The sequence below is a fragment of the Scophthalmus maximus genome, chromosome 6 (assembly GCF_022379125.1).
Source record: "Scophthalmus maximus strain ysfricsl-2021 chromosome 6, ASM2237912v1, whole genome shotgun sequence".
Taxonomy (NCBI): domain Eukaryota; kingdom Metazoa; phylum Chordata; class Actinopteri; order Pleuronectiformes; family Scophthalmidae; genus Scophthalmus; species Scophthalmus maximus.
The window spans coordinates 17,784,538-17,804,717 of NC_061520.1; the positions used below are offsets into that span (position 1 = coordinate 17,784,538).

Below are 20,180 nucleotides of genomic sequence, written 5' to 3' on the forward strand. Positions count from 1 at the left end.
GACGTCGTCTCCCGGTGACGTGTCAGTTTGTTTACAGCGCCGCAGCGGCACGGAACATGGCGGTGGACATAACTTTACTCTTCAAAGCCAGCGTGAAGACGGTGAAGACCAGGAACAAGGCGATAGGAATCGGCTTCGACTCCACCAAAGATGAGATTTTCAAGCGGAGCAGAACGAAGAGCGGCTTCTCTCAGAAGGCGAAGGAAGTGGTGAGTGTTTTGCCCGAGCTAGCTTTAGCTAACGGGGCTAGCAGCGACACTGAACTCTCATTCACTGGACACTCGGCTGTTTAGCTGAAGTCGCCGAGTTGTAAAATCCAGTATTGACACTAATGGGTTGTTTTCCAACAGTGTTTAATGCTCCCAGACATATTAAAGGAAAGTCTACGTTGCTGTAAAACAATTGTCAACATTTCTGCCAGTTGACAGATTCAGCTTCTCTCAATCCTCTACAGATCACATCGAGCAACCGTAGCAGGAATAATCCTCGTAACTGCTCTACATGTATGTTGAGTTAAAGTGAATTGACATTGTGATCATGTGTCGTTGTGTTTTTCCTCACTCCTGATTTATGTGCCGTGCTGTTGGAGGCAGGTTCCCCTTGACATCCTGTTACATAGTGACATTATTCAACAGCAGCACTAAGATAACCACAGCTGTGCAAGATGCAAACTAATGCTCCAGTCTCATGTTTTCTGTGCCAGAATTTATTCAGTCGTAATTGTACTACAGCTTGGTCCAGTGCAAGGAGACTCTGAACTATCCTGAGGATCGTCCAGCGATATATCATTTCTGTCACCATATTCATGTTCAAGAAACAGTTCCACAGCTTTGCACAGGAGAGATATTAATCGTATGGTCTTGACTATGTTTACGCCGGAGCACTCATAACAACCAGGAATCGCGATCACATTACTCGAGCTGAAAAAAGGGAATGACAATCCCTGTACTCAAAGTAAATCAGCTTTCCACAGAGCTATTACCTGCACAACCATTAGGCTGAACCATTATGTCTGTCTTTGTACACCCTGCCTGTCTCTCTAAACTCAGCCTGCAGGGTGCTAACTGCACGGTTCCCATGATGGGAACCTGACGTACTTGAAAGTTTGTGAATTTGCGAGAAAACAACAATGCCTTGATAATAGACATAATTAGACATGGGTAGGTAATGTGCTTGAATTTATTTTTTCTTTGCATATATAGAAATTGAAGTCTTACATTTCATTTTATTTGACATTAGTAAAAGGCTATGTGCTGCTCTGCCATCACACAGCACCCTTCACCCTTTTTCAGCTGGCAGTCACATCCGTCCTGAGTGATGCGATCAGTGCCAGTCGGACGGCTCTAATTACAGGTGAAAACACTGTCAGGACACATCGAGGACTCATTGAAATCGGATCTCAAAAACCACATTGGGAGGTGGTTTAAGCCGCATGTGTCCAGATTCTAGCAGTGAGAACGGGTATGTGCCTTTTGGCCACAGTAAGGAATCGCCTGCTCAACTGACGCCCTCTGCGTGAGCTGAAGTACAAACTCATTCGCGCGTCTGAAAATTTCCAAAAGCCCATAACAATAGATCACGAGTGCGTCTAACAGCTTTGGTGATGTGTTTTGACTGGAACACGGCAAGGAATAGAGTCTGTATTTTTTTGATTTCTTCTTCTTCTACTACTTCCAATTCTTCTTCTTCTCTTATTTCCGGCAGACCAGGCACGGGAGGGGCACTGCTGCATTTGGTCTTTTGCAAATGGTAATGATGTACGTGTTGAACTGTGTGTTCACACATTCAAGCCCCCTTCCTTTTAACTGTGGAATGTGACCTTCAGTAAAGCCTGTTAGTTGTTATTATCAAAATTCTTACTCTTCTAACATTGATTAACCTTTATTCGTGTGTCAAACTGCATGTTAGGTCCTTGAATTTGAGGGGCTTGGGAAGTCCTTGAAAAGTTCTCAAAGTCAATATTTAAGAAGGTGTGGGAACCTTGTAACTGTTATGGAATCTAGTTCTAAATCACAGTTAGAAAGATTTTAGATTGCTCTGATCTAAAATCGAACAGTTGGTCCCAGTAATTAATTTAATATCTACCCCTTTGGCATGTGATTATACATCTTTGGCACATGTTTGACTGATTGACGGACAAGTGGTTCAAGTGTCACAGATGTCTGTGTCAATTCAGGGGCCACATCCTTTGAAGGGGCTCAATTAAAAAACCTATTCACATAACGTGGATGTCTTATTTGAAAGTCCCCGTCAGTTGGAGGGATTTTCTAATCCTCCCCAGTGTGGGAAGTTCAGAGTAAATGACTGCTCTGCCTGAGATCGCACACTAACAGGTCTGGAAACTGGGTTTAAAATTGACCCAAAAAATGACCTAATGTGATCTAGACTTTAGGCTGGAGTAAGTCAGATTAGTAAGAAAAATCTAAAAGAGTATTTTCATCATTTCCATGATATCGAAAAGACGTGGCAAGTTTCTGAATAGTATCCTGAACTAATTAAAACAGTGGTTCAGTCTTAGCCAGACGTTTGTCAACTACATAACTACATTACAGCAAGGAAATTTTGATTTCATTGCCTCTTTTAAAATACTTAACTTAGCTTCCTAATCTTGATTTAATTATAGGAAATTTCCCATAAGCTTAAATATATTGGTGAAAACAAGTTCTTGTGACGGGACACTGACCTTAAAAACTTGGGAGGAGAGGCAGCATTGGCATTTAATTACTTCAGCAACCTTCACAAATCATCTCATATTTTATTCTTCCACTGAAGTACAGCGACATCATCAATGGTTGGCACCAGGAGATGGACCATTGGCAACAAAAACGCTTCCCTCCATGTCATGAGTGTTGCTTATACAGCCAGAAGTCCTTGGCCTAGCATGAATATCATGAACACAAACCTCTTCAAAGTCACCTCGAAGAACCACTTTACGTTTCCCAAGGGGAGTCGGGGTCTTAAGTTTTACCTGATGTCTCCAACCATCAGTCTGAGGCAAACTTGAGCTACAGTCTCAGCGGCTCTGCACAACCAGTTTTTTGTTATGTCTCGTTACATTGATATTAGAACTGGTGGTTTAATAAAAGCACTGTTGCTGAATCAAAAGAAACCAAAACCTATCCTGTGGTGCCTGCCCTTTGCTTTCCTCCCCCCCACCGCTGTCTCCCTCGCACTGCAGATATCATCTCAACCATCCTGGTGAAGCAGCTTTTGTAGAAATTGAAATTGCGAGTTTGGAATGTCCTGACTGCTTACAGTTATGTCGTGGTTTTCACCCACATCTCCCCTGGCTCAACTATCCATTTTTCTCTCTTTACAGCCTGACATAGGCAGCATTTTTTTTTTTTTATGCAGGTCCCCTCTTTACATGTATGATTCCATAAACATGCTGCAATAACATTTTCTTTTGGCTCTCCAGCAATTTCTTGGGGAAAGCCGATCTTCCCAAGAGCCAGTGATTAAAGGTGGAAGATCAAAACAAAGAAAATATTAAATTAGGTCCCCAGTAACAATGTTGACGGCCGGCACCTAATGCACAACAGATGTGAGTGCCCTTCTAGACATGCATAACTTTCCAAGTTCCCACTGGAGCTTCACAAATTTAGAAAGAAAACATCAAAGTTGACAAATACACAGTGGTCCTGTGAGGCTTTTTTCCACTCAGAAAGCAGCACCATGAGAAAGGAAATGTAGTTTCTTTCAAGGCAACGCAAAAAAGGAGCTTGATTTACTAATAAGAGGGCCAGTGTTTGCAGGGTGGGGTTTTGGTCTGGGGAATCTTTTACCTCATAGGGGTCGGTTTGGGGCACTGTGATCTCTCATTTCACCGCACCACCTCGTCTCTCTGCGTAGCATGCTGCCCTTCTCCAGTTTAAATGAAGGGGGTCACTCTAAAATTGTTAAATTGTGTGTAGAAAATAGTGCCGGGCTCCCAACTGTGCCTTTAGTGTTGCTCTTCCAAAATTGGCTCCTTTTCGCAGTGTTTTCTTATGAACCATGCAAAAGGGTCAGCCAGCACTTGAAAGTATTTTCTGCTGTTGGGGAGGGGCTTTATCCCTCTCACAATTTTCACATTGAAATAGTCGGCTCATATATTCACAATCCAACAGTTTGAATTTCAAGACACTGCTTTACTTGATATTTTTACTTAGTAATGAATATGTTTCCAAGTCTATAATGTTTTTAAACATTTGTGATGTATCATACAGCGACGGAAATAATGTCAGATTACAAACATGTTATTAATAAATATAACATTTACCTTTAATTTTGCCATTTGTTAAATTGAAGATTGGCTGTGATGGTGATCAAGCTTTGAAATAGCTTGTTGGCTACTCTTTATGATTCTGTTTTCATTCAGTTGACAATGGGACATATTTGCAGATGTTTTGCATTTAACAGGTCATGTTGGTAAAATTATAATCAGCAATGACATTTATGATTTATCATTAATGTCAGCCATTTAGGGAAAGTTGGAAATCTGTCCAGATCTTAAAATAAAAAAAGAAGAAGCAAAAAGTGCATTGACTGTACTTGAGTATTCAGGAAATAATTGTACACAGGTGAATAGAAAACAATAATTCATGTATGAAATTATGAGCTTAATCTGGACTATTGTATACATTGTTGTCATGAGTCTGACTGAAGGCTTATTGTATTGCAAACTGTATGGAAGTGTGCGTTTATTTTCAAAAACAGGGCTGGGAAAAGTGGTATAATCTTTCAAATGTATAAAGTTTCTTCTTTATTGTCTTGAGTCAAAAACTATCCTGGCACACGGGCAAAGACATGCCCACATACAGCTGTCTAAACCCAGTCTATATTGAGTCGGCACTTGAGCCGTGGGGAAGTGATCTGCAGGGATCACCCTGAGATGAACGTGCTGCTAAATGGTCTCTTTACCAGTCGGCCTAATCTCTGCACTGTTTTCCCACGAAAGCCAGGCAAATTGAATTTCGAGGCATCTGCTGTCGGGCCAGAGCACAATCTTGATTTTGTTTCACTGCGTGCAACAATGTTTTTTTGCATGATTCATGAAATTGAAAATAAAAGAGGAAAAATGGGGGTGAAACACAGATTCACAGATGTATGTCAAACTCTAAATCATGAGATGGACACCAGATACTCTGCAGACTAAATTGTTTAAGCAGAACAAAAAGTAATGTTTAACACAATAGACCAAGGCCCAATTTAAACATTGAAACATGTTGCAAGACTAAAGCAGCAGCTGTGGAAACCTTTTTAAAGAATGTTGTTCGACTCTGTTGTTAGACAAATCTTAATTATTGTGATTTACAATCGCTGAAATACTACCAACACAGATGACAGCAGGCTGCATACTTGACCCTGACACTCCGAAACACAGAGAGGCTGAACCATGAAACTACAACAGATGTGTACTCATCCAAAACAGATGACATCTCTGAGAGACACTAGTGTGCCTTTTTCTTACGTAAGTGGGAGAGGGCATTGAGTACTAATTATGTATTGTCATTTCACATCGATGTTGAATAAGTCAAGTGATGTTGTTGTTTGAGTAACTAACAAACAACGGCAAAGTATTGTTCGGCTTTTCACTTCACTGGTCATCATTTACCTATAGCAGATGAAAGGCAGCGCTGAGGCAAAGGTCAAAAGAAAAACGGGGTTGATTGCTGCCTCTGAGGTGCAAACTGTCCAAGTCGTAGTTCTCTGTTTTTAATGAGGTTGGATTTTTTGCATTATTGTCAGAATCTGTCATCCACTCTGTGTGGAAACAAGTCTGTTATTTCCACACGCACACACTTTGACTATCGTTGCTTTCTCCATTCTTCAAATTCTTTAACTGCTCTTTTCTGTCTTTGTAAATCAATCATGCTCATCAAGATGCTGATAGGACATGTTTTACATGCTCGGTGCTTCTGGTTTCAGCAGACTTGTCTTGTCTCTTCATGAGACCACATTTTCAAACAAGAAAGAAGTAAATGTTTTTCTTTCAACCCCCTGCCCCCCCTCACAAATATGGCAAATACCATCTCTGAAAGAGTAAAGGACAGTTTTTTATATCACCTTCTTTACTTGACAAGATGTACATTTGCACATTTTATATCCCACCTTATGTTATAGGATTAGAAGCTCTGCGGCACCCTGGCATTCCTTTTGTCTGTCTCTCATCGTCGGTACTTTTTATCAAAAATATATTCTTTCATATCTTTTGTTATCAAATCTATTAAACCATGAGACAATCCAAGTACCTTATACTTTGCATAAGTTATTTAGATTTTTAGGAATATTTGAAATTGATTGGTAGGGATGTCACAGATCTGTCCATTTTTCACATTTTATCATGATCCCATTATATTTGTTCACATGTACTGTCTTGGGCATACCTGCAGATTCTGCTCTTTCTATTTGATAGAGGTTGTCCCCTATTTAAATGTATTGTGCAGCGTACATAGGCGCCTCCGACACAGGGTTTTGTCTGCGTTTCAAAACAACTGCTATTATCTATCTGTTCCTGACACATCACTGGATGTTGCCCTAAACACATTATGCTTCTTCGTTTATTTTGTCCACTGCATTGTCCAGGTTTTTCCATTAGTTAAACATGGCCACCACAGCCAATACATATGTTTCATATGACGGCAATTGCTGAAATGTGATGTGATTGCTTCAAAATGCAGCAGTGTGTCTAAAACACACTGTAAGACCTGTCTCCGCAGTGGTCACCAACAAAGCATCAATCAGACTGCCCATCACACAATAAATGGCGATCTCGGTTTCGTAAGTTGACGTTTTGTATCGTTGCATGATCGGACCTGCGCGATCGAATCTGAACACCAAGATTATTGTGCTAGAGCTGCTTTTTATAGCTTTGAATCTAAATGATCTATCAAGTATAAATCAAAAACACAATAATAAAACTTTAGCACATGTAAAAAAGAAGGTCAAATATTCAGTCGATGAATAATCTCAAAAGCTTTGATTGATGGTGCTTTTTGTTGTTTATAAAGTTGACGGAGGCGTTCTAACATCGAATAGACATAGGAGGACAAACTTACCCCATTAGAGAGTCAGACATAAACAAGATAATAAAATCAACATGCGGCACAGTCTTCTCCACTGAAACATCCCGTATGCATCAGGCCCACATACCTAAATACAACATAGCATTGGCGTCAGTATGAATAGCCCTCGGTCAGGACACACACGGACTTAAAATCAAAGCAGGGCAGCCATCATCAAATTCTGTCAGTTACCTGGATTTAACAAAATAAAGGGCCGTCCAAGCTCTTTTGAAATTTGCCAGCTAAGCCTTTTCTCTTTTCTTCCTCATAATAATCCCCCCTGATGGTTTGTTTGGGCTCAGTCGGGGCTGGAGGGAAGCAGGGGGAAGGAGAAAGTGAGGAGGTAAAGTGGGGGTCTTTGATGATGACGAGATTAGATGTAGCCCGGCAGACTGTCTCCTCCTGCCTTCGCTACGAGCTCTACCTCACACACACACACACACACACACACACACACACACACACACACACACACACCCCTATGGCGGCTGCACGTATACACACGCACACACTCGCATACCTACACACATACGGTGAGCGGCATGCACAAGGCCACCCTCTTCCTCATTGTTGAGGACTTACTTGCTCTTTAGGGTCTTAAGTTACAAGAGCAATTGATCCCCCTGACCCCCTGCAAACCCTTGAGGTTGTGCTGGGAATCTGAGCCCCAATGTATACACAAAGGAGACAGCTCAACCCCCAGAGCAGCACTCTTGACACTCCCTGGCACCCCCACAACACACACACACACACACACACATTGGGTTGATCTAATGCTGTGGATTTAGCCCCGCCTGCTGGTCAAAAAGGTGTTATTACAATTACTGTGGTTCAAGTAAGTATACTGTAGTTTGTACATAAAAAAGTGCTAATTACAAGCAGAAAATATTGTTTATAGTAAAAGATATTAGTAATGCCTTGTAAGAAGACTAGTTTGAAAAGATCACACCATGACAGTCACCTAACCATGCTGTGTCTTAAGCATCTTAAAATTTGTCAGCAACTAACAAATAATGCTCATCGCTAAGAGATCGTGGCTGGTCTCTTGTTTTGTCCGATCGAGTGTGAAAACCAAAGATATACAGTTCATTATCACAGAAAAAACTAAGCGGATAAAGATATCCATATTTTTGAAGGGGAAACCATTTTTCCTTATGAAATACTTAAAGCATTATTCAGTTGTTAAAATATCAGGGACTCCAAATTGATGAACACAGAATAATGCAGTACATTTTGTCATATCTCACTACTCTAACATATGTGGATGCTACTAGATAGCCCGTTCGTTCCAACCTAGATCACCAAGTACATTTTGAAAAGGAGGTTGTTCTTTGGAGGTCTCAACAGCTGTAGGTTTGGAAAATCCTACGGACTCACAGGGGCTCGCTTCAAAGTTTTCTGATTCACCGAGACACCCACATAACATGCAATGTTTTGAAAGACTTTGAACCATAAGAAAGGTTCTCTTCTTCCCTGATCTCCCCCTCTAAGCTCAACTGCTCTGAACAACAATTAACTCTTGACCTCTAATAATTGTATTATTACAAGGGTCGGCTTGCCTGAGTTAGCATGTGCCCCACAGCAGTGTCTTACGCCGCTCGGTTCGCTGCTGAACCAGAGAGAGGGGGGGCTCGGTTTCGAACAAATTGCTCGGCTCTGTTTGTCTTGACACCTTCGTTCTGTGGTGAAGAAATTGTCATTTCTCAGACGTCAGCTCAAATGAAACACCGCTTCAGGTCACCGTGACGCTGGGAATGAATGTTTAGAGACATTATTAGACGGCTGGTGCCGGGTTGCTCCTCACAGCCAAGGCAATTTGATAATTGAGGTGGTTAGAGTGAAAAGGCTGAAGGCCGAAGACAGCGTCATTACGCTATCAAAATAATCTCCCACGCTCTGGGGTCGCTGTCACAGTCAAACTCGTTGTGTCATTTTTCAGTCCTGTGCCTGTCTCAGTTCTGTCTTCTGGGTCTCACAGAGCCTTCTGTGTTCACACCCACTCATGCTCTGCCAGGAGAGCTCTGTGGACAGGGAAGCAATTTGTTCTTTTTTAATATTTGACAAAATTACAGGAGCAAATATTGGACTGAACCAAGTTTCCTCTGGTTTTCCTGTGCACACATACACTCGGACATATTCTCAGTGATGAATAGTAGCAGATCACGAAATTAAAGCTTATTAGAGAATGTTCTGTCACTGCTCTGTGCGCACGTTTATTTGTGAGAGCTGTTTGAGGAGCAAATTACAGGTTTGATTTTTGTATGTCACAGACTTGATGAATTGTAAAAGAAAATATTGAGATAGACACACAGTAGTCGCCTGTCACCTCCAATAAATACTAATCTTTACATTTACTCTGGCTCTGTCTAAATGTAGTCTGGAGGAAATAGTTTCCTGGTACACGTCTGAAGACTCTTTCCTCAGCTGTGATGACACAGTTAACATCTTTGAAGGAGCAACCAAGGTGACTCGTCGACATGAAGGTAATGAAGTCGAGTAATGCTTCTTCTCACTTTGTCTTGGCAGATCGCGAACATCACCAAGCTCAAAGACTTTCTGCTACTACACAGGAAAGATTATGTGAGCGCTGGAAGGTAAGCCTCTCTAAAAAATTAGTCGCCGCCTTCAAAACACAATCCACAACAGCGACAGGGAAAACCCACCAAGGCTGCAGGGAGGGGACGGACACTCTGATTCTGACAAAATTCAGGAGGGGTCAAAAGTCAGGGTTATTTGACGTGTGTGTGTGTGTGCGCGCGTGTGTGTGCGCGCGCGCTGCAGGGTCTTGCCACTGGCACAAGGTCAGCAGCGAGGAGGGTGGTCTGTAGCGGCAGGCTCCAGTCTAATTGTCTGGAATAATTGAGCTGCAACCAAGTGGAGAACAAATCACGCCCTGGGACTAATCCAGGCTTTCCTCCCTTCAAGGCCCCCCTCTGTGTTTTGTAGGTGCGGGTTTTGTGGAGTAGCCCGTGTTTTGTTAGGCTTGTTGATAAAGTCTCAACAGAACACATTAACTAGACATCAGAGATGTCGATGGGTGGAGTTCAGTCGCATTTAGTGGTAGGAAAATACATCAAGATCCCATCACTGGTGTGTTCGTAAGTCTCGTCTACACTCAGCCTCATTATGGCCTGTTCCTATCTTCCAGTTTTTTTTTATCACCCTTCATTTTTCTCTACACCATTTGGCTTTGCCAGACAGAATAATTGCCACCATCTCAGTCCAAGTGTGCTTAAATAATGGCTAATTAAAGTAAAAGCCTCATTGATGATCCCTGAAAATAGATGGGAACAACACACTTTCCCAGGGCTCAAGGTAACGTCCTCAGATAGACCAAAACCTAAAGCTATACAGACATGACACTGAGAAAAGCAGCAAACTTTCACACAGAAACAAGAAATGTTTAGCAATTTTGTCCCGCTGTGATCGCTCTCTGCCCCACACGACCCTGACTCGAAATAGAGGGAAGCACCGGAGGTGGTTGGAGGTAGACGTGAGTTAGGGAGAAGAAAGGCATCTGTCAGTATTTAGTTTGTACATGAATTAGTCTTTGTTTAGTTATAAATCCAATGTTTGGCAGCTGATACTCACCCACAAATGATTAAAACATACTGCGATTGTTGTCGTGTGCTCTACAGTCTCATCTCATCCGATCTCACCCGGATGACAGACAGTGAACGAGATCAGATCGACCAGGACGCTCAGATCTTCATGAGGACCTGCTCTGAAGCCATCAAGCTGCTACGCAATGAAGGTATGCGCTAATATTATAGTGAGCTCAATAAATGTAAAATATGTACAGATGTATTTATTTTCTAACTCAACACTCAATTTGGTTGAATTAAAAAAACATCAACAGCAAACTAGCGAGTAAATGTGGTCTTGTTGTTCATGCAGCAGGGAAGAATGTGACATCAGCCCAGACAAAGGAGCACAGAGGTGCAGTGCTGGACCTCATTGAAATGTATCTGAGGGGTGAGTTAATGCAAATCATAACAAGTCTGACAGAACTTGTATTGTACCAAGTGTGATGTATGCGTCCACAGAGGACACAGGAAAAGTTCAAGGCCTGTTTCGGTATCACTGTTAGCTGTATGCATCTCCTCTTTTATTTAAGGAGTGTGTAAGCTGTATTCTGAGCAGAGAGCCATCAGAGTCAAGAGAATGGTGGACAAAAAGAGACTGTGAGTGTTCAAGTACCTCATTCACACAATTAACTTCTTTTATAAAATCATTTTTAGGATTTAGTAGCAACCTTGAAAAACCAACATGTTTTTGCTCCTGCGTCTCGTGATTTCAGGTCCAGACTGGCACCAGAACATCACAGTCGGGTGGAGAAAACACGAGAGGTCGAGCCCACGGAGGAGAAAACTGTAAAGGAGGAAAGTTCTGGTAAGTCAATGTGTCCATGGCAGCACAAGGACAGTATGTGTGGGTAGACTGGACACTATTCAATGTGATTTGTCCTTTGCTGGTTTTGTATTTTTGTGCATTAAGCTATTTCTGTGCCCCTAAAAGTGCATTTATTTTTGTTCTGTGTTCTGTGCAGGGCAAGGAAACACTTAGGTTAGAGATTTTTTAAACCAGTAGAAACCGTTTGCTAAGAAATTTTAATTTCAAAAGGATTATAGCAAGAATTTTAGTAAAGCAGTTTGTGCTGCAGTAAAGGTTAGTGGTGAATGTTTACCTGGATCTTAACTACACCAGCTTTTACTTACATCTTTACAGTCATCTGAAGGACAACAGTGTGTGTTTCATCTGTGTTTAAAATTTAATTTGAAAAGTGTTGTGTCACTGCAATGTGACTTTGATTAGATCACATTCAGTAGCTTGTAATTCCACAGGTTGATGTCACCCAAACCATCAGGGTTTGGTCAAACCTTCCCATGTATGGATACACTTGACAGTTCACAATGAAACATCTGAGGATGAATAGAAGCCAGATAACAATAATAATCCAAACTGGCTGCACCAAGGTCCAGTGTGGTGAAATGTAAAATGACTACAAGATTACCCAATCTAAACAAAACATATTATCTCTTTCAAAGACAGAATTAGCAACTAGATGAGCGACTGATAAACCAATTAAAGTACAGTTTTGCGGCTACATGAGGCATTTTCACTCTGTTTTTCCTTCCTGTAGATAAGAGTGTGTTAGAGGTCCTGGACAACACTGTGGAACACCTGTGGGAGGAGGGCCGTGTGGAGGACGAGCTCTCTCCTGAGGAGATCCAGATGGTACGACACCTCCAGTCGTCATGATTCATTATTCATGGTACACTGTATATGTAGATCTGTATGGTTGAAGTGTTGAATGTGTAGCTTTTCTTAGATGACATCTATTTAATCAGTAAAGCAGACGTCCGTGCTTTACTGAGGAGGAGGAGGATTACATTTGTAGAGATCCAAACAACAGACTCATGTTGACTTTTGACTTATTTGTCAATACAAAGGTAGCACGCAGTATAGCCTCACACAAGCATTCACATGAATTAATTTAATAACACAGCATATCCATGTTCTTGTGACACTAAATAAATATCTGACACATGCATAATCGTCACTGATGAAGATGTGAATGTGCTGCTGTGTCTGTCTGTCTAGTTTGAACAGGAAAATCAGAGGTTGGTGAGTGAGATGAGCAGCCTGGTGGATGAAGTTAGGTGAGAATCTCCCAGCAAACATAATTTTTTTCTCTGTTTGTTGTGAACAGCATGACTACTACCAGGGAGATCAGTAATTTCACTCTGCTCAGACGGCAGTATTCTGTGAACGTTGTAATTTATTGGGGGGAAAACTGTGGTAATCGAAAGCCACTTGTGAGTAACTGTGTTACACATCGTCATGGCCCCTCCCACTAAATTATAAGTGATTGAAATGCCAGGTGAGCAAGACAACACTTATTTGAAATACCAGATGTTGAACCAGACAGGATTAAAATGACCCAAGGACAGAGGTGTTTGCAGATGAAATTATCACTGTGGCAGCCAGAGAAAATCACTGACATGTTTGTTCCAGATGGAACAAAATTCCTCGGGTCCTGAGGTGAAAATTACCAGACCTGTCCCAGTAATACTAATGCCATCTGGAAGGGCTTAAATATGCTAGGCACACTGCTTTCATGGGACATGTCATGATGAATTTTTTTTGTGCCCATCAGGCAAATCGAGGGGAAGGTGGTAGAGATCTCTCGACTTCAGGAGATCTTTTCTGAGAAAGTGCTGCAACAAGTAAGCTGGCGTCATTTTGTTTCATTCACTCTGTCCCTTGAATGCACACAACTGTGAGGGTCAGTCGCACGTGAACTGATTGTCCATCTCACTTTCCATGGCAGGAAACGGAGATATACAGTATTCATCAGCTGGTTGTGGGGGCTACAGAGAACGTGAAAGAAGGCAATGAGGATATACGAGAGGTAACACTCACTAGATGAGAAACACAGTAATCATAAATATAATTCTTCCTTTGGTCATTGTTAATAAATCTGACCTGTTCTTCTACTGTATATTCTCACCTCTATCAAAGGCAATCAAAAACAACGCCGGCTTCCGGGTGTGGATCCTCTTCTTCCTCGTCATGTGCTCTTTCTCTCTCCTCTTCCTGGACTGGTATGACAGCTAACATAACCGCGAGCGTGGAGTCTCTCTGGGTACACGACAGGAAACTGCCTGGCTCTGGCACATACTGGTGATCTCATTAACAAGTGATGACAACACTGAGACTGAATGTTCGGTTTTCCCATGATGGACAGAGTGGACAAGTTGTTCTTCGTGAAGAGGTCTTGATTCAAGTGGCGATGGCAGTGCTTTTAGGGGCGGCATCAGTGTGTTTAAAAGCACTTCTGTGAAGTCGGGCTTTGTAGGGAGCACTGTATCTACTTATACGTGTTTGTGAGGTTGGACGCTCTTTCTTTGTCTGTCACTGAATGATAAGGTTGTGATTGGCTGCCACTGCTTTTAATCTAATTGACTGAAAGAAAAAAAAATGGTTTCTGTTGATCTCATTTGGAATCATTTGCTTTAATGCCCTATAGGACACTGTATAGACTTGCATCTTCTAATGTCTTTAAATAGATCAAACACCCGGTGTCCCTCTGTGACATTTCATTTATACATCACTGTCAAACCAATGAGAATGTTTTGCTTTCTGGGCATTAATTTGATATCTCTCAAAACATAACTGCACTGACGCACCACTCACATTCGAGTAAAATTCAGCAATATCCTTAATTAAATTCTGTCTTTCTTGACCTCGGGACATCATTTTTATGAGCTAATCCATTTGAAATTTATGTAAAGCTTTCAAATAACATCAAGAGCAGAACAGCAGAAAACCACAGCATGTCTCTGGGGTTTTTTTTGTGAGCCAAAGAAAAGATGCTGTCGACATTTCATTCACGCAGACCCCTAATATTTCTTCTAATCTGTTTAGTAGGATGAACCTATATGGTTGTCAAAGCACACAGTGCGTAGACATGTTTCTCTGATGTTAACTCAATAGAACATGAGCGTTAACTGTATTTATTTTCTGCTCTGTGGGAGCTTCAGTGTTATTGACAAAATCTCCTCTTGAAACAGTAAAAGACAACGTTCCCTTTACACACATGGATTCCACTCGGAACGTCGGTGTGAAATGTGGGCACTTTTATTTCAGTTTTTCATTGAACATTTTTATGTAGCAAATGCACTTCAATGGTAATCATCACTTTGTTTGAAAAAAGTACATAATCTGTGACAGTTTAAGTCAAATGACAAATACAGGGGGAAAAAAAGCAACAGGACAAGCAACTATTGTCAGATTGTTCCACTACATCAAACCTAAGTCTAGCATCTGCGATGGCAACCGACAGCCATCTGTGGCGACAGGAGTCAATGCAAAGCATTGCACAATACAGTGTCTTCACTAGCAATGCAAAAAACATTCAATAGAGTAGCGTAAGATTTATGCTACGAAAAGTAACCACTGAGTTAAGTCTCATGTAGCCAGCAAAGAAAAGCACATGGTGTTCACAAACAGTTCAAATGAATGGAGACAATCAGTAATGCTGGTTTAAAAGACTCGATGCATCAAATACTATAAACTCCTTAACAGCACTATATGCAGAGAGCAGTATGGGATGAATCAAAATAATTAGTCAATTCAAATCCTTTTTTCTTTTTTCTTGCTGGTTAAAAGTTTTCTTCCAGTTCAAACCTCTTTTTTTTGTTGTTGTTCATAATATCATGACAATAAAATTATGACCTCAGTGGCAAATATGCTGCAAACTCGCTGGACCCGGAGAGGCCTGACATGCGCCATCAGTACGCGATGCGTCTGAAAATGAAGAGGTCCAAAGCAAAGTGTTTTGTTATTATCATTGTTATTAAGAGTCGTGCGTGCATGTGCGTGAAAACGAGCGACGCAGACACAACATGGTTCACAGTCATTTCACAATCGCAGTACTAAAGTGGGTTCTCTTACATATGTGTATGTACAAAGACAGTGAGAGTGTGTGTGTGTCTGTATCAGTGTTTGTGTTTCTGTGGCTCTCACTACACATTTGCCACTCTTGTTTTCAAGTGTAAATAAATAACGACAGATGCTATTCAAACAAACCACAAATCCATCCAAAGTCTATGCCTCACTTTGCTGAGAAACATGTTCAAAATTTCCACAGATTTCCTGCTACAGTACACACCAGCTGACCAAACTACATCAACAAGGCAGCACAGCACCTCAGGATCGAGAACTTTTTTTTTGTTTTTGCCATGGGACTGTTGAGGTTTGCTTGAATGGCACAACCATATTATTTACTTATTCCTCTGCAGCAGGTGAGCCCACCTCCTGATGCCAGGTGGGTTAAGCCAGCTTCTGGGCGGTCTCCGTCTCCTGCTGGGTGACCTTCTCCTCAGACATGATGGTCATCCATGGTGATACTGACCGAGTGATGGTCTGCTTGGCTATGTTGTAGTGGTTGATGAGGGTGAAGAGGCGCCCGCGGCCCCCAGGGCCCTGAGGGGGGAAGTTGCCATACATCCCAGCCGGCATGCAGCGTCCTTGCTGCTCGACAGAGCGATGGAGCAAGATGAAAAATACCAAGAGGTGATCAATTGCAAAGGTGAACATTTTTTTGAAAATATGACATCTACTCATGGAGGAATATTGTGTTAATTCTCCTAATTTAAAAAAAATACTGATTAGTAGAAAAGCTGATTAACGTGTGGCAGTTGTGATAAAATGACACCTTCAAATAGAAAATGATGCTGTCAAAGGTCATACGAACAAAAAAAATTCAAGGAGGAACATAAAGAGTACATCTCCCTCAAAGTCCTTTAATTGTGAAGCTGAGTCATGACTCCAGCAAACTTATTGTTAAATGAGATGCCGACGATAAAATGAACTTGAACACATCAGCGTCTTACAGGGTCACAAAGGATGAGGCTGGTAAATGTTTACCGTGTAGACGAAGCTGTCGGGGCAGGGCTGCTCGTACTGGTAGACCTTGTAGACCACCAGGAACACCACGCACACCAGGAAGGCCAGGGCACAGATCACCAGCAAGGTCACCTGCAGGACACACACACACACACACACACACACAGACCAGCTCAATCATCAGCACAAGTCCTGAGTGACAGCTCAGCCTCAGCCTGAGAGAAAGGGTCACTGTAGCTGTCTTGGCTCATAGGTTCATTCACATAAGTGAGGTGTGCACCAAGTTATACAGTTCTGTCTACATATGTGAAGTTGTACAGCATATGTAACAGTGACTAACAGCCAGTCAATGGGGAAATGGCTCCATCGGAGAAACTGATCTACGTCTGTGCCATGAAACAGTTCCAACAGAGAAACTGCGAAATCATGATGCAAATGCTGATTTTTCGCCGAGTGCTGTGCTCTCACAATGTTCTTGAGGATTTCTTAGATCGGGAGCGAGGCTACTCTGCGTAATGTTCCCCCAGCATGTTTGGCACAGATGTGATCGTTAACAGTGTGTGTCGATGTGAATACAAGGATGTTCTTTTTTTCCCCTCTGCCCGTGTGAGTCCTGCACAGCAGAGCAGACAGTACAAAACGGGCGAGGCAACGCAACAGGAGCTTATGAAAGAGGCTCTCTGCGATGAAAGGGCCGCCTGCTGCATTTCAAAGCGCCAACGTGAGGAAACGAGCTGTGTTCTCCGAGAAAGTGACGTGCCTCTTTTTGCCCTTTCAGAAGCTGTTTCGCTCAAGGAAAGCTTGACAGTTTCATCTGTTGATTTTGAATTAGGAGGGAAAGCGGTGCAGTGAATGTGTGATGAATGAATTTCAAAGCATGGAAAGACATCTTTCGCATGTGCAGCTAGGCCAGTGTTGTGTTTTCACTTTCTCCTTCATTTCAAAACCACGTGCTTAAATGACCATTTCAAATGGCCGCCAGGAGCTAATCCCATCTGCTGGCCATGGGGCCGTCGAAGGAGGCTGGAGAGATGCTGCCCGTTTGGAGGCCATCGCCATGGCAGCAGCTGAATTAATGAGAGTTTCGGGGCGGGGTTAAGTGAATCATTGTGGAATTGTGTCCCTGTGCAGCCCTTCAAGATGACAGCCAGCGCAGGACACGAGACGAGAGGGTGGCCCGGGCAAAGAGAAGCCACGGAGTCTGACTTGGACTGGAGAGACAACATTGAGACGGCAGCAGGGACGGACGTTCGGAGCGGCAGGGAGACAGCTGCCTGCTCTGTGGCATATGCGTGTGTGGGAGTGTGGGAGTCGTCGGAAATGGGATGAGGCATGGGACACAGACGGTGGCAGCAAACATCATTCTCACCTTGAGTCGCTCAGAGACGCCTTCGATGATGCTTATTGAGAACTCTGCGATTTTCGGTGATCGTAGCTTCCCCTTCTTGCTCTCGCCATCGTAGTCTGCCTTTGTCTTCACCACCAACTGAAAGAAACACACACACACACACACACACACACACATGAGAACAGGTCCAATCAGCTTGCAGTAATAGCGTGATGACAAAAGGAGGGATCACAGAAGCCGGGTGGGTGAAATGATATCTACTTTGCTCCTCTACTTATGTAAATAATAGATCTGTACAGATAAACATGAGTTCCCTTAATTGGACTAATTGGAAACTGGAGAGGTCATCATCACCACAGGGCCCCTCGCTGTGGCTGTGGAATCAATGGGGGAGGGGGAGGGGGGGAACAAATCAAAAACCTTACCTTGTCTGGTGGAGGAAACTGCAGCTGGCTGGCATCCAGCGGTGTTATGAGAGGGATGGTGTCGAATCCGTCTTCACAAACCGCCTTCCCGTTGTTCTTCTCGCTGAAATTATTCCCCAGCTTCACCATTTTTCCCAACAGGAGAAAAAACACACCAACCTGCGATGGGGGGGGGGGGGGGGGCGAGAGCGCTCGTTGAAAGCTGGTACCTCTCTGGAAAAAAAAGAATCTAACACATATGATGCGAGGCGCTTTGTGGGCCAGGAGGAAGCCTGTTCAGCACAAAAGCGCAGGAGAGGACACGCAGGGATCCGACATGATGAGGCTGGAGCGTCTCTGTGGAGGGGGGTCGGGGGGGCAGAAAAACACCATCTACCGCATCCCAACACTTACCAGCTCTTGTGAATCGGTGTATCTCTGCTGCTGCGGCGTCTTCAGTGGCTCCGGCGCTGGTGTGCGTGTGTTTGTGTGTGACGCAGCCGATTTGCGGAGAGATGCTGCTGCTGCACAATATGGCCAGATGGGTTCGTGCGCCGCGTCTCCTCCTCCGAGCTGGATGCTGCTGCTGGCGTCTGGCTGCACTGCAAGTGATGTAACATCCTCATCTCACACACACACACACACACACACACACACACACACACACATCTGTGTATACCTGTACTATTTTAAATTTGTGGTCAGCACACAGCCAGTAAGGAATCTCTTGCAGAGATTTTTGTGATCCATGCTTTTGTTCCACCATGTGAGAAGGTTAAGTCACACTGTGACATGTACAGTAACTGACCGGCAGCAAATCAGCGAGTTTACATTGCTGTAATGCGGTCAAGTAATGTAGATGTTATTACAGTAAAATAACAATAATCAATAACCACAGTACTGTAATTGTCATCCCAGTGATAGTGTGCTGTATTTTCAATCACAGCGAATATTAGACTACTGTAGCAGGCGCTACTGCAGGGATTTCAGTACTGTAAATCAATAATTAAAATAACTACATGCACAATGACGCCGTTTTTGTCACACAAGTGTCATTTGTTGTATGATTTTCAATCAATTTTACAAATTAAACAACCATATGGTTGCTAGAACTTAGATTTATACACACACTCTGCTCAGTTTTTTCGGACGTCTAGAGTCAGTTTTTGTTCACCTACGTACGTCACCTGTCCAGTGTCCAGCCCAAAACTTTGGCACAGTACAGTCGTTTTATTTCAAAGTGTCCAGCCTAGGAGCTTAAAAGACACTAAAAACCTAACAAGCAAGAACAAAAAGTGCATTTTGTTTTCATCCTGTACAGGATCACAAGGTGACACTTCCTTGTCTCCTCAGGAGTTGAATCCGGTCCCACTGCCACAGGCGAGATGCCTCATCTCGACATGGGCACAGACAGACCTCCGTGCTCTGGTCATGTTAAAGGTGACACAGTTCCCAAGGCCTAGATTACACTTAATCAGACAGTACTCTGCCAGTTGTGGTTTAAGTCTCACCGATTCATTCTGTTTTGGGTCTCTCTCACTGCTCCCATTGTGCCTTTTTTAGTTACAGTAGAGCAGACAGCTGTTCTAGCAACAAAAAAAAAATGCACTAAAAATCCCACTGGAATCCGTCAGACACAGTTAGGGCATTTTGATTTCTAGTTATATGTGGCATGTGAAGGAGCACAATCAGCCTAAAGTATATGGCTATGACGAGGCGCCTTCGATTTTCAAATATGTATTGCTCCATCAAGCTATGATACAAACTAGCTGAACTGAATTATTGATTAAACTATACCTCCCAGAATACAGAACAGAAACCTAGTTAAGATGCATGACATTTTGATTTGTACTAAGCCCTTCCTATCTTCTCATCCTCGTTTCTAGAAATGATGGAGTTAAGCTGTGTCCCTGCATACAGTATTATGCAGTGGCCTGTTGCCAGGCTACAGTGTGAATGAAAAGGGGT

General features: G+C 42.7%; 2 protein-coding genes across 4 annotated transcripts; one reads left to right on the forward strand and one right to left on the reverse strand.

Moving 5' to 3' along the window:
• Position 1: 1 nt before the first annotated feature.
• stx18 (syntaxin 18) lies at positions 2-14,295 on the forward strand. 2 transcript variants are annotated; one of them, XM_035630536.2, is made up of 11 exons: positions 2-209; positions 9,573-9,640; positions 10,685-10,800; positions 10,944-11,021; positions 11,164-11,230; positions 11,347-11,438; positions 12,190-12,284; positions 12,651-12,709; positions 13,207-13,276; positions 13,381-13,461; positions 13,572-14,295. In XM_035630536.2, exons 1-11 carry the CDS (start codon positions 57-59, stop codon positions 13,665-13,667), a joined length of 975 nt encoding a protein of 324 aa, XP_035486429.1. In that variant the 5' UTR covers positions 2-56; the 3' UTR covers positions 13,668-14,295. The 2 variants fall into 2 exon arrangements, with proteins under 2 accessions (XP_035486429.1, XP_035486430.1); XM_035630537.2 differs by lacking the exon at positions 9,573-9,640 and having other exon boundaries at positions 17-209.
• Positions 14,296-14,668: 373 nt separating this feature from the next.
• Positions 14,669-18,823, reverse strand: LOC118308991 (neuronal vesicle trafficking-associated protein 1). Of its 2 annotated transcripts, none has more exons than XM_035630543.2 (6): positions 18,627-18,823; positions 18,234-18,392; positions 17,830-17,946; positions 16,482-16,592; positions 15,867-16,085; positions 14,669-15,359 (listed from the first exon to the last, which is right to left on the reverse strand). In XM_035630543.2, exons 2-5 carry the CDS (start codon positions 18,360-18,362, stop codon positions 15,885-15,887), a joined length of 558 nt encoding a protein of 185 aa, XP_035486436.1. In that variant the 5' UTR covers positions 18,363-18,392; positions 18,627-18,823; the 3' UTR covers positions 14,669-15,359; positions 15,867-15,884. The 2 variants fall into 2 exon arrangements, with proteins under 2 accessions (XP_035486436.1, XP_035486434.1); XM_035630541.2 differs by having other exon boundaries at positions 15,840-16,085.
• Between the last annotated feature and the right edge of the window lie 1,357 nt (positions 18,824-20,180).